The sequence below is a fragment of the Heloderma suspectum genome, chromosome 1 (genome assembly GCF_057233095.1).
Source record: "Heloderma suspectum isolate Gila_16-S chromosome 1, 16-S_ref, whole genome shotgun sequence".
Taxonomy (NCBI): Eukaryota; Metazoa; Chordata; class Lepidosauria; order Squamata; family Helodermatidae; genus Heloderma; species Heloderma suspectum.
In genome coordinates, this window is record NC_139458.1 from 35,744,592 (window position 1) to 35,758,149 (window position 13,558).

Sequence of the window (13,558 nt, forward strand, 5' to 3'; positions counted from 1 at the left end):
CATGGCTGGGCCAAGCTGCACTGAACCATCAGGACAGAAGGGGGCTACTGGCTCCATACCCTCCCCTCCCCTCCCCTCCCCTCCCCTCCCCTCCCCTGATCATTGGTTCCTGTAACATGATTGATGGCTCTGCCCCATCTCTCCACTCCTCCAGAGCAGGAGGGGAGTCACAAGCCCTTCTAGTGATCTGGATAGCAGGCTATGGGAGCTCATCCCCTCCTTCCTCAGAGGGAGAGAGTCTTCTTGGTGGCTTACCCCAAGATTGCTGGCGCTGCTAGTCCTTCTCTGCTAAATATGTCAGTGTGTGATGTAATTAAATGCAGTATATTGTTTGCACTACTGAGTTTGAAGGGTATACCGATTTCCGGGTTCCCAACTACAGAAGTAAGAAATCCACAAACGGACTTGTATACTGTCAGTGCACCAAGCCATCCCTAGCAGCCCCCCCACCAGGTGACTGCTTCATGGGGGACACCTTTATTAGACCCATCTTGCTCCCCCGCCCACGCTGTTGTTGCTCTTACCCCTTATTCTGGCTTCCCAACGACCCTGCAAGGTGGGCTAGGAGAAGAGGTAGTAGCTGGCAAGGTGGGAGGGAGTACTATGGAAAACCACCTCAGCATTACTGCATCATCTAAAACAACTCCACACCCAAAAAGGAAACTATTAAAAATGACCATTCCAAGCTCTGCATGATGAATTTATTCAGGGGAGAAAAGGCACTTTTAATATTTAATACCCATTGAAATCCTAACTGTCAAGCCTTTCTCCTGTGTGGCTGAGAAGGGAGACTCCTCCATCCACCCTGGGAGGAAAACGCCCATCAATCTGGTGAGCAAAAGAGAGAAGCAGTCAGTGAAGTCAATGGGAGGGGGAGGTTCCAAGTAAATGCATTGAAGGGGATGGAAGACCTTAAGACTACTCTAAGTAGACTTACGATGCACTCCTATGCATGGCTACTCAGAAGCAAGCCACACAGATTTCCGTGGCACTTAATCCCAGGAAAGAAAAGCCTTGCAGCCAATGAGTTTACTCAGAAGTAAGCATTGCTGTGTTCAAAGGGATCTCGGAGCCAGTGGTGGAATGGAACAGAGGCAGAAACAGTCACTGGAAGCATGGTCAGTGAGCTGCCTCCCTTCCCACCAATTTGTTGGCACGACAATGTTATTCAACACTGCCCAGCAACACCCCCTAGCAAACGCCCACACAAAGTGGAACAAAGCACTAAAGGGGAAATACACAGGGGGGAAATGACAGTTTCAATCGCAAGCACAGAAAATGCCGGGTTTTCCCCATTTTCAGATAACACAGGAAGAGGGAAGGAAAGTTGTGAGATAGCAGCAGGAGAGCAGAGGTGTCATCTAAACCTCCCATGAAAACCAGTGATTAAAGAAGAACGATCCTGCTGAAAAAACTCAGGTGTGAAGAGAGCCTTTGACTCAGCCACAAATCTTACTGGGTAACTTTGGACCAGACGCTGTACTTCAGCCTAACTTCACAGGTTTCTGTGAATATAAAATAGAGGGGAAGGAGACATGTATGCTGCCTTGAGCTCCTTGGAGGAATTGTAAAAGTTGTAAATAAATAAATTGGAAAACAATAAATGACAATTCAGGTTAATCTAATACAGAGTAGAGCCTTAGCTTGGGCCTGGTGGGAATCCCAGCAGGAGCCAGAAAGTACATGTTTAGCATTAGACCTCTGTTCTTCTGAAATTGGCAGAGCAAAATAATGCATGCTTCTTTTTACATGAATGATGCAATTTTTTACATTCTTATCTGGGAGTAAGCTCCGTTGAACTCATTAGGATTTATTTCCGAGTGGACACGCATAAGGTTGCCCTGTAAATGAACTACGAGAGATTGCCTGACGGTAAGGCCTTTCAAGGAAATGAGAAAATGCAGTACTCAGAATTTGTGCTCACCCTTCCACAGTAGTACGTTCATGGCAACAGTAGCAGTGTATTTGCACAGTAAAGCACTTGGCTGTGCTGCTGTCCACACCATAAAAGTACAGTACTGCCACATGGGAGAAAAGGAAGACGAGGAGCGAGTCCCTATACTTTTCCTCACCCCTGTTACTAGCTGCTAGTAAAAGGCTATTGTCACAGTCCATGCCGTATAAGAGAACTGTGCAGAACATCCACTTGCCTTCTCTTTGCAAATAGGATGTTCAGCAGCAGGATCAGTCTTTAGCTGTCTTTAATAATTAAATAGAAACACAAGCCGCTAGAGTGGATTCATTTAATCATTGATTTGAAACACCAAAAGCAAAAGACCAACTTAATCACTGATTTAAATCAGGTTTCCTATTTGGAACATCACATGTTTCCTGAACAAGCATGCATGTGATCGGGTAACAATTAAAAGATACTGGTTTGCAATTAAATAGAACCTTCATACAATTTAAGAGCATAATCCAGAACCTTTGGTCATGAAGCTCACAGGCACTCAATTACATCTGCTTATAGACAAGAGACAGATTTCTGTTTGGCTCTTTACATCAAAGTTTAGCAAGGTCAGGAGAGCCAATTGACCAGAGAAGCTGGGCTGATCTCCGGTTTCCCAAGGGACGGTTGCTGGGTGGCTGTGAGGGAGCAGAGCACAAGAAAGACACACACTGCTTCCTCCAGACATCCCTCCCATTGGAAAATGGGACGTTGCCCTTAAAGGCTCCCTTGGGCAGCTTTCCAGGGTAAAATTGTCCAACTTTTACCCCAGTGATAAAGGGATATAAGAGAATTGTGCTCTCTTTTCTTCTAGAGTTCATCCCACTGGGAAGTGGGGGATCACCCCAGAAGTCACCAGAGCACCGCTGGTCTTCGAGGTCGTATTGTGAGGGAGGGGGTACCTGAAAGTAGTAGAGTGCAACTTTCTCTTGCTCTTCTTAGGCCTGCCAGTGTCAATGAAGTTAAAAGGAACATAAGTGAGTTGCAGAGATAGAGCCCTCTGGGGCAATCTTAATTTTCCAGTGGGAAGGATGCTGGAGGGACTGCATCTTGTGCTTCATTTGGTCTCTCTGCCAGCATAAATCTTCTTGTTGATGCCAGTGGGGTTATTATTGGGGGGAGGGTCAGCAAAAGCTGCAGCTGCTGTGATGGGAGTGGGAAATGGAGCCCACTGAAGTTCCGGTGCTCAAACCCTACAGTAACCTGGAGCTTTGGCTCTTTCTGCACACACAGAAAAATGCTAAGTGCATTCGGTTAGCTGAAGGCTAATCTTGCAATCCTGTGTATACTTATTTGGAACTAAGTGCTATGGAACAAATTAGGGCTTAACATCCAAGTAAACATGTGTAGTTGCGTTAAGAACTTTCCATAAGCAAGGGCCAGTATTTATTGAGTAATCTCAATGAACTGAAAAGTAAATGTCCATGCTGCATGACCAGTAGTCATAAATATTCATATTTTGAGAACGGAACACATTATAGACCTCAAGTAGTTGGATGGTATAAAAGAGTTGTAGAAGATCAGCCACATAGGCTTCATGGACAGTTCTAGTGATATAAAATAGCATCTCCTGGATTCTAGTACCAGTGATGAGGTCCACTAAAAAGCCCATGTTAAAAAATATGCTACATGAGGCTGCATTCCAATACATTGGTGATTAGTTTTTTTAAAAAAATCTAGATATTTTATTGAATGCATCTGAAGGGCAAAATGATGAGAAAGATAAGTGTGTGTAAAGTAGCAGACATGGATGCAGGAATAGCTTGTGGTAGTCTACCTCCATTTATGGATTATGGTGAACCTTTCAGAGCTTTACAAAAGAAGTCACGGCATTTAGACTAACTGAAGTTAAACATTCAAAGTTGCATACTGTTTGCTGCCTCCCAATCCTGTTTTCTAACTACAGAGTGTTGCCTTTTCTGTTACTCTTTCTCAGTTTCATTTGACTTTAGAAAGGTTTTTTTTTAATGTGGATTGAGACATGCACTTCTTACGCTCATTCAGCCCCTCATTTATTTCCCTTTATTTAGCAATACTGGGAAATACTTTATTATTGGAGGAAGACATGATGAGACATTTCTTACTGGGTGAAACTAAAAGGAACTAATGGGTGTGTTATCCTTCTGCCCAGCCCCTTAGCTGTAATTTAAACCCTGTAGTGTTGGGGGGTGAAAAGTGGAATTTAAACTGTTTTCAGAGCAAGTGTATACTTGAAGGTTTGTAAGCTGTTTGTCATCCACTTTTTCACTTTTCCATCTCATGACCTTCAGCCTCATTGTTATTTTACATTTGGGGGTAGGGACAACTTTAGATCTGATTAGATTTACTTTCTGGAAAATTTCACTAGCAAGATAACAAAAACAGCTTTGGTGCTCAGAGACTAGTTAGTGATAATGGGGGCAGTAGCCTACTTTAGATTAATTTAGAGAGCAATCCTATGCCCCCTAGACAGCATCTGGGGGACATAGGATTCTTTGGTTTCATAGAATCATAGAATAGAATCATAGAATAGTAGGGTTGGAAGGGGCCTACAAGGCCATCGAGTCCAACCCCCTGCTCAATGCAGGAATCCAAGTCAGAGCATCCCTGACAAATGGCTGTCCAGCCTCATCTTGAAGGCCTCCAGTGTGGGAGAGCCCACCACCTCCCCAGGTAATTGGTTCCATTGTTGTATTGCTCTTACAGTCAGGAAGTTTTTCCTGATGTTCAGCTGGAATCTGGCTTCCTGTCACTTGAGCCCATGATTCCGTGTCCTGCACTCTGGGATGATCAAGAAGAGATCCTGGCCTTCTTCTCTGTGACAACCTTTCAAGGACTTGAAGAGTGCTATCCTATCTCCCCTCAGTCTTCTCTTCTCAAGGCTAAACATGCCCAGTTCTTTCAGTCTCTCTTCATAGGGCTTTGTTTCTAGTCCCCTGATCATCTTTGTTACCCTCTTCTGAACCCTCTCCAGTTTGTCTACATCCTTCTTAAAGTGTGGTGCCCAGAACTGGACACAGTACTCCAGATGAGGCCTAAGCAGTGCTGAGTAGAGGGGAACTAGTACTTCCCGGGATTTGGAAGCTATGCTTCTATGAATGCAGCCCAAAATAGCATTTGCCTTTTTTGCAGCCACATCACATTGTTGGCTCATATTCAGCTTGTGATCGACAACAATTCCAAGATCCTTCTTGCTTGTAGTGTGGTTGAGCCACATATCCCCCATCTTGTAACTGTGCATTTGGTTTCTTTTTCCTAGGTGCAGAGCATTTATACCTATTAAATGTCGTTCTGTTTTTTTCTTCCCAGCGCTCCAGTCTATCCAGATCACTTTGAATTTTGTTTCTGTCTTCCAAAGTATTAGCTATCCCACCCAATTTTGTGTCATCTGCAAATTTGATCAGCATTCCCTGCACCTCCTCCTCCAAGTCATTAATACAAATGTTGAAGAGCACTGGGCCCAGGCCTGAGCCCTGCGGTACCCCACTCGTTACCTCTCCCCAGTTTGAGAAGGTCCCATTGATAAGCACTCTTTGAGTCCGATTCTGTAGCCAACTGTGGATCCATTGGATCGTTGTTTCATCTAGCCCACTTTGAGCTAGTTTGCTCATCAGGATATCATGGGGCACTTTGTCAAAAGCTTTGCTGAAGTCGAGGTATATGATGTCTACAGCATTCCCATGGTCTACAAGGGAGGTTACTTGATCAAAAAATGAGATCAGTTTTGTCTGGCAGGACTTGTTTTTGACAAATCCATGTTGACTTCGAGTAATCACGGCATTGTTTTCAAGGTGCTTCCAGATGGATTGCTTTATCATCTGCTCTAGAATTTTCCCAGGGATTGATGTCAGACTGACTGGTCTGTAGTTCCCAGGTTCCTCCTTTTTACCCTTTTTGAAGATAGGGACAACGTTAGCCCTCCTCCAGTCATCTGGCACTTCCCCCGTCCTCCATGATTTCTCAAAGAGAATAGACAGAGGTTCTGAGAGTTCTTCTGCCAGTTCCTTTATTACTCTAGGATGCAGTTCATCTGGCCCTGGAGATTTGAACTCATTCAAAGTCATTAGGTGTTCCTTGACCATATACCTATCGATCTCAAGCAGCAATCCTGCCCCTTCAGCCTGTACTTCGCCTTTGCCAGGGGGGTCATAGACCCTCTTTTGGAAGAAGACTGAGCCAAAGTAGGAATTGAGCACCTCTGCCTTTTCTTTGTCATCTGTTATCGTTTTGCCATCCTTATTTAATAGCTGAACCACCATTTCTTTCCTCTATCTTTTACTATGCACGTAGCTGAAGAAAGCCTTTTTGTTGTTTTTAGCATCCCTTGCTAACCTCAGCTCATTCTCAGCTTTAGCCTTCCTGATGCCATCCCTGCAATTCTGTGCTATCTGCCTGTACTCTTCCTTTGTTACTTGGCCTTCTTTCCACTTCCTATATGTGTCCTTTTTTGTTTTCAGGTCATCCCTAAGCTTTTTGTGAAGCCACATTGGCTTCTTTTGTTGTCTTCCACCTTTTCTTCTTGTTGGAATTGTTTGTGATTGTGCCTTGAGAATTTCCTTTTTTAAAAGCTCCCACCCATCTTGGACTCCTTTTCTCGTTAGCGTCGCTTGCCATGGGACCTTACTGATCATTGTTCTGAGTTTATGAAAATCAGCTTTCCTAAAATCCAGGGTACGCATTTGACTACACTCCGCTTTTGCTTCCCTTAGAACCAAGAACTCAAGTACAACATGGTCGCTTTCCCCCAGAGTTCCTGTAACTGCTACTTTATCCACTAAGTCAACTCTGTTGGTTAGGATCAAGTCAAGGATAGCCGATCCTCTAGTTCCTTCCTCTACTTTCTGTAGGAGGAAGTTATCCGCCACACAAGTCAGGAATTTCCTGGAGGGGCCATGTTTTGCAGAATTTGTCTCCCAACAAATATCGGGGAAATTGAAGTCCCCCATTACTACTACATCATGCTTCCTTAAAACATTGGCTATTTGCTTTTCAAAAGTTTCATCCTTGTCTTCTCCTTGACTGGGTGGCCGGTAGTAGACTCTGACCACCAGGTTCCTTTTATTCTTTGCTCCATTTATTTCAACCCAGATGCTCTCGATGGGGCTACCAAGCTCCTCCTCCTGTATTTCTGTGCAGAGATATGTATTTTTCACATACAGTGCAACCCCACCTCCCTTTCTGTTCCTCCTGTTCTTTTTGAACAAGTTATATCCTTCCATTGCTGTATTCCAGTCATGAGAGTCATCCCACCAAGTCTCAGTTATACCTGTCAGGTCATAATTTCCCTCTTGTATTAAGAGTTCAAGTTCATTCTGTTTGTTTCCCATACTCTGGGCATTAGTATATAGACATCGAAGACCATGTGCTTCATAGTCTGGCTTTCTTCCTACATGTGTCTGAAGACTATTATTGGGCGCTATCAGAGCTGTTCTCTCCGTTGCAGTGCATGCGCCTACGTCCATTGTTAACCCCAACATTACATCTCCCTTCCCTGTAGGATTCGGTTTAAAGCCCTCCTGATGAAGTTCTTCATGCTGTGGCCAAACACATTCTTCCCATCCTTTGTGAGGTGCAACCCGTCCCTTGTCAACAGCCCATCGTCCAGGAAGTATAGCCCATGGTCCCAGAATCCAAATCTCTCTCGTCAGCACCACCTTCGTAGCCAGTCATTCACCCGGAGTATTTTTCGTTCCCTTTCTATCTCTCTTCTAACTACTGGAAGGATGGATGAGAAAACTATCTGGGCCCCAAAGTTCTTGAGTTTCCTTCCCAAAGCTTCAAAGTCTGACGTGATCTCTTCGTAGCTCCGCTTGGCGGTATCATTTGTTCCCACATGGATGAGAAGAAAGGGATACCTGTCAGTGGGCTTTATGAGTGCAGGCAACCTTTCAGTCACGTCTCTAATCCGTCCTCCCGGGAGACAACATACCTGGCAAGTCCACGGGTGTTTGCGACATACTTGGGTCTCGATCCCACGCAGCAAGGAGTCTCCCACTACTACCACTCTTCTCTTCTTCTTCTTGTAGGCCTGGGTTTCATCGCCTCTGTTTGACTGACCTTCAGCCTCTTGCTCACTCTCATGCAGGTTCCCCGGTGATTCTTCCTCTGCAGGCTGTCCTCCAGTCTCATCCGCAAGTACCTGGAATCGGTTCCACAGCTCCACTGCTTCCACTGGTGCAGAGTGGCGTCTAGTTCTTCTTCTCCTAACTGTCACCCTTTTCCAAGGAGTATCCTCTACTCCATTTTTCTGGATACAAGGTCGGAGACAAGGCTCCAACTTCGTAGGCTGGAAACTGCGCTCCCCGCCCCCTCATAGCTGGTGTGGAGAGAACCGTGCCAGTTACCTCTCCGTGCTCAGTAAACATTCCTGGGAGTGGCGTTCCTGGGGGTGGGGAGGAGACCAAGGTGGCTCCTTATGTCTTTTCCTATTGCTGCCCCAGCCTCCTTCCCTCCCCCTCCTGAAGCCTCTGCTATATGGGCAAAATCGCCCATCTAGCTTAAATGCAGCAAAGTACCTGCATAGTATACTTGTAAGCCTCCAAGTTCAGGGGCTTACGAGTACTCAGGATGCAGCCCATAGAATTGTGCCCTTAAACTATGAATGCTCAGATGACAACAATCCAGTTGGCCATCCAGGTGTCTTTTCAGAAACATACACTTTACATTTTGGGTTTGAAACTAAACTGTAATTTTATGGTGTTGGATCCAGACTTGCTCTTTTATGAATGGAAGGGCTCCTTCCATTAAAAAAGGGTCCAAGATCTGATGGAAGCTCTCTGCTGCAGGAAGGGGTGGGGGAGAGGTGATTTTAACTGGTCCTCTCTCCCCCCTGCAGTCCCCAGCGCCATCTCCCATGCTGATCTGGAGGGTCCCCCACGCTCCAGAACAGCTTTTGGGGGGATTCAGGAGACTGCAGTGGGAGGTGGGATTGGTGAAAATTGCTTCCTGAACTTTCTCTAGAAGATTCATCTCATGAGTGAAGTTCCACTCCTGGGTAGTCTATATCCAGCCCATAATCTGGAGTGATTATTTGATCTTTACAAAAGGGGATAAAGAGTTAAATGTTTAAATCAGGCTTAATGAATGGAAAAAGCTGCTACTTTATTATATCATAAATAAAAAAATAAATCTTTAAGTATTAGCTGGAAATATTGCTGAATTCTATGTATACATACAGGAATTTGACAAGAGGTGTCGGTAGATTTAGAGAGATTCTAAGAGCTGTTGAAACGAGAACTACACAAAATCTACGCATGGTAAGTTTTTATAACTACAATTAAATAAAATCCTGTAATGTAGATATTAACTATTAAGGGTGTAATCTTGCGCATGTTTAGACAGAAAAAAGTCCTACAACTCCCAGCATGCCCCAGCCAGCCATGCTGGCTCAGGCATGCTGGGAGTTGTAGGACTTTTTTTCTGTCTAAACAGGCATAGGATTGCGCCCTAAGGCTGCAATCCTATACATGCTAACTTGGGAGTGAGCCCCATCAAACACAGTGGGACTTATTTCTGAGTAAACATGCATAGGATTGCGATGTAGTAATATTCTGTGCATTGTAGTGAGGGACTGTTGCCATAGTTAGAAATACTATTACAACAGAATTAGTGGTTAACACACATTTTGTGCAAAATTAAAATTAGAGTAAATAATTTGGAGAAGAACTTTGACCAGTACCTTTTGGGCTGGTTTGAACATAATGCTGAATGCATGAGCAGGAATGAGCCTGAGCTAAGCCTTTGGCTTGTACACTCCCATCTAACTTCTCCTCCTTCCGTGAGCCCAGGAAGAGAATTTCCCTAGTATTTAGTTTGCTTTCAGAGAACTCTGGCTTCCTATGTACTAAGCAGAGATTATAGTTTTAAAACAAACTCTAGTTAGTTAAACCAGTCAGCTTGTTTAATGCCTGGTTTGGTGTTGGCTTGCTTAGAAGTTGACCAGAGCCCTTCTGCTGGCTGCGTGAGAGAAGGCTCGAGGAGTGCAGAAGCCTGAGGTTTCATTTGGGCTTGTTTCTGCTTCTATATGTAGCACTAAATCATGACTTAACATTGCGTATTAGAATTTTGATCAGTGGGGCCTGCAACAAAATGTTGCTGTGTAGAATGCTCCTGGTCAGGTTTCCAGTCACTCCATTCCATTTCCTCTCCTTCCCCTTCATTTATTGTGTCGTCCCCACCTCCCACCCAACAATCAGTCAGCATTCCGTGCCCACTGTGCATGTACAGTCCTCATTGGGCTGTTTTGGGGTGGCCCCCACACTGGTTTTTTCCTACTTTTGCAAACCTTGGGCTTTGCTCAAGCCTCTTGGGCATGGGTGGTGCCCTTTCTGCTGCTGTGTTAAGCTTTTGGCGATTCCGTTGGTGAATTTGTTTTTTTAGGGTGCATTTTATTCTGTGTTTTGTACTCCTTGTGTAGCATTATAACAAATAAAATGAATAAAAATAAATAAAAATAATACATTGAGGGCATATTTGCTTCTTGTAGTAAAATTTATGTTTCAGCAATATGTATAGTAATAGTTTGTTTCCTTTAATGCTCGTGGACAGAATTGTATGTAATTTTACTAATATGCCTAGTTCTGCATTCTGGTTTTGTATGCCATTAGCTGGGTTAAAATATTTTTCCTTGTTAACAGACAATAGCAAGGCAATTAGCTGAAATCTTGTTACGAGGCATGTGTGAACAGAGTTACTGGAACCCCCTGGATGACCCTCCTCATCAGTCACCACTGAACGATCCCCTTTGGAAAAGTGCAAACACTAAAACTTACGCACTTAGCAGAAGACCACGAGTGTACTCTGGAGAAAAGTAAGCTTTTTATCTAATTCATTAATATGAATGGTAATAGTACTGCTAATATTTACATTGGACTAATAAAATGTGCAGACTCAATCCTTAAACAATGTCATTCTGTGTAAAAGGCATAGATGGAGAAAGAAATCCACCTTCTTGGTAGATAGCAGTAAAATATTTTGCTAGGTACAGTTTTTTGAAAGTCTACTATGGAGTGAGAGTTGATATGGACCAATCCATCTGTTTCCTGCCAACCTAGCAGTTCGAAAGCAAGAAATTGCAAGTAGTTAAATAGGTACCGCCTCGGCGGGAAAGGTAACAGCATTCCGTGCACCTCGGTGTTCAGTCACGCCGGCCACATGACCACGGAAGCGTCTTCGGACAGCGCTGGCTCTTCGGCTTAGAAACGGGGATGAGCACCACACCCTAGAGTCGGACACGACTGGTTGGGGACACCTTTACCTTTATCTTTAATCCATCTGTTATCAAAGGAAGAGTAGGTTGGAAATCATCTAATGTAGATTCTCTGGTTAGCATCATAATAGCTGGGCTATAATAAAGCATGTACATTACTGGCTGTGTGTTTCCCTAACCATTGGAAGGGTGCAATCCTATGCACAGAGATTTTTCTGTCTAAACAACTCGTGGCATTTCCCAGCCAGTCATGCTGACAGGGGAATGGTGGGAGTTATAGGACTTTTTTCTGTCTAAATATGCATAGGATTGCACCCTAAATTGTTTAAGTCAGCATTTCACTATTTCAATCCTCTCACTATCATGGCTTTTAGCTTTCTCCCAGAAGCACCACAATTTCTTCCTTTTGTAAATAATCAGTTTTGGCATTGTAAGACACGATGATGATACAAGGTCTATGTGTGTCATCTTTGCCTTACCATTAAGAATAGGTTATACTGGGTGTTGAAGACGTATGGTTCTGTGTTATTTCTAAACTTCTCGATGGTATATCAAAAGAAAAGGCAGTGATGGTAAGCACTATGTTTGTGAGATATTTAATGCCCAAACCATAGGCAGCCCTGATGTCTGAATGAGTCATATTAAACAAAAAGACCCTTAAAATGTGGATGTTATGCCTGCATTCTGGGGGAATGCTTGAAATGGGCTTGAGGCCATGGGGAAAAAACTGGGTTTTTTCCCCCTGGAAAAAAACAAATTTTTGGGAAAATGGAAAACTAAGCAATAGTTATTTTTTAGAGCTTTTTACAGATCTAAAGTAACTTTGTTGCTTTAAGACAACCTTCCCTGACCTGGTGCCCTCCAGATATTTTGGACTTGAGCTCCCACCTTTCTTTCCCTAAAGTTATTTTATGTATGACAGTGTTTGCTTGTAAAATTATCATTTTATTTTAAACTTTTAAAAGTAAAGTTGGTACATTTGTAATTATTGTCTGAATAGATTAGAACTACATTAAATGACTGCTACAGCATCAGAAACACAGGACTCTATTGAACAAAACCCAGACTTTCAAGAATGCACATTTACTGTCAAGAATGTGACTCATGTTGGGGAACTGAGCATAAATGTTTGTCAGTAAAATATACTTTAGATTAATAATTTTAATAAGGAATGAAAGAAATAACTATGCTGGGAATCTTACAGAGAGGATTAAAAAACATTTTCCCCCATGGCTTCATTATTTCCAGACATTTTACATCTCTAGTCTTTCTATAAAAGTGTTCTGATTACATAGTTTCTAGAAATTATTTTGTGGGGAGTAAAGGCTCGCTAACAATATATAAATACTTTGTCTTAAATTCTGAAAGAAAATATTTCATAATCCAAAGCAGTTTAATTTTTCCAATTTTTTGGAAGAAAACAACAACCCAAAAATGATCCTCAGGAAAAAAAAAAACAGTTTTTTTCTGGGCCTTTGTGTCTCTAACTGTACCAGCTTCAAAAGTGCCATCCAGTACTTGATCTTAAATTCCTAAGTGTTAATCACCAGCTTTCTCTCTAACAAAGACCTCCAAAATTGATGAAGAACAACTGCTTGAGTTCTCCACCTGCTTGACAGGTTAGGATAGCATGGGCATCTTGAGAAGTGTCTTTACTGGCAGGCCCTACTGTTATGGAGCTCCTGACTTGGAACAGTTGCCCCAGCACGAGCATCTTTCAGAAATGGCTTTTTCTATCTTTGTATCACTTTTGGACCTTCAGAATCATTATCCACCTTGAGCCTTTGCGATGGGCTAGGCTAGTGATTGATGTGAAGTGGCGAAACCTTCTGATATTTGGATTCCCAAGTGTTATCGCTGTAGCAAGTGCTAATGATAATTTTTGTATTCCACTGCCTGTTCCAGTAGCACATAACAGCTTTTAATGTTAGTAGGCTTTCTAAAAATATTGGACTGCAAGGGATAAAGCAATTGTTTACATTGTTTATATAAAGATATCCAAATTCTAAAGGTGCTAATTAATATCTGCAGTTTCCTAGGCATTGTTTCAGAATGGTAGGAGAGCAATTAAAACGTTAATGCTTCCAGTCTCCCATTAGTACTGAAGAAAACCTGAAATGTGTGTTTGAAAAAAATACATATTGCACAGGAATAATCAGAAAAACCATTACAGAAACCAATCTTACATTAGGGCTGGGCCTGTACCTTTACTAATTTATGTTGCTTTGTGCTGGATGGAGTTTTTAAATTTAATAACTTATAAGGAGGAATAGTTCTAAGCACTCCCTGCGAATTTAAACTGTAAGATTTTCTTTCTTGCATGTTTAAATGCCCTTGATGTTCACTTGCATTTGCTTTCATTTAGTACTGTGGACATGGTAAGTGGAGTGAATTTTGTTCTATCAGACTTTTTGATATACTGA

The 13,558-nt window shown here is 42.8% G+C and overlaps 1 protein-coding gene across 4 annotated transcripts in view; it reads left to right on the forward strand.

Moving 5' to 3' along the window:
- The window catches only part of TTC7B (tetratricopeptide repeat domain 7B), a 157,967-nt gene that overhangs the window by 47,769 nt on the left and 96,640 nt on the right, over window positions 1-13,558 (forward strand). For all 4 annotated transcript variants that reach the window (XM_084840811.1, XM_084840820.1, XM_084840837.1 and 1 more), the window contains exons 6-7: window positions 9,105-9,183; window positions 10,564-10,736. In XM_084840811.1, the coding sequence (XP_084696937.1) occupies window positions 9,105-9,183; window positions 10,564-10,736 (252 nt within the window). The remainder of the gene's footprint in view (window positions 1-9,104; window positions 9,184-10,563; window positions 10,737-13,558) is intronic.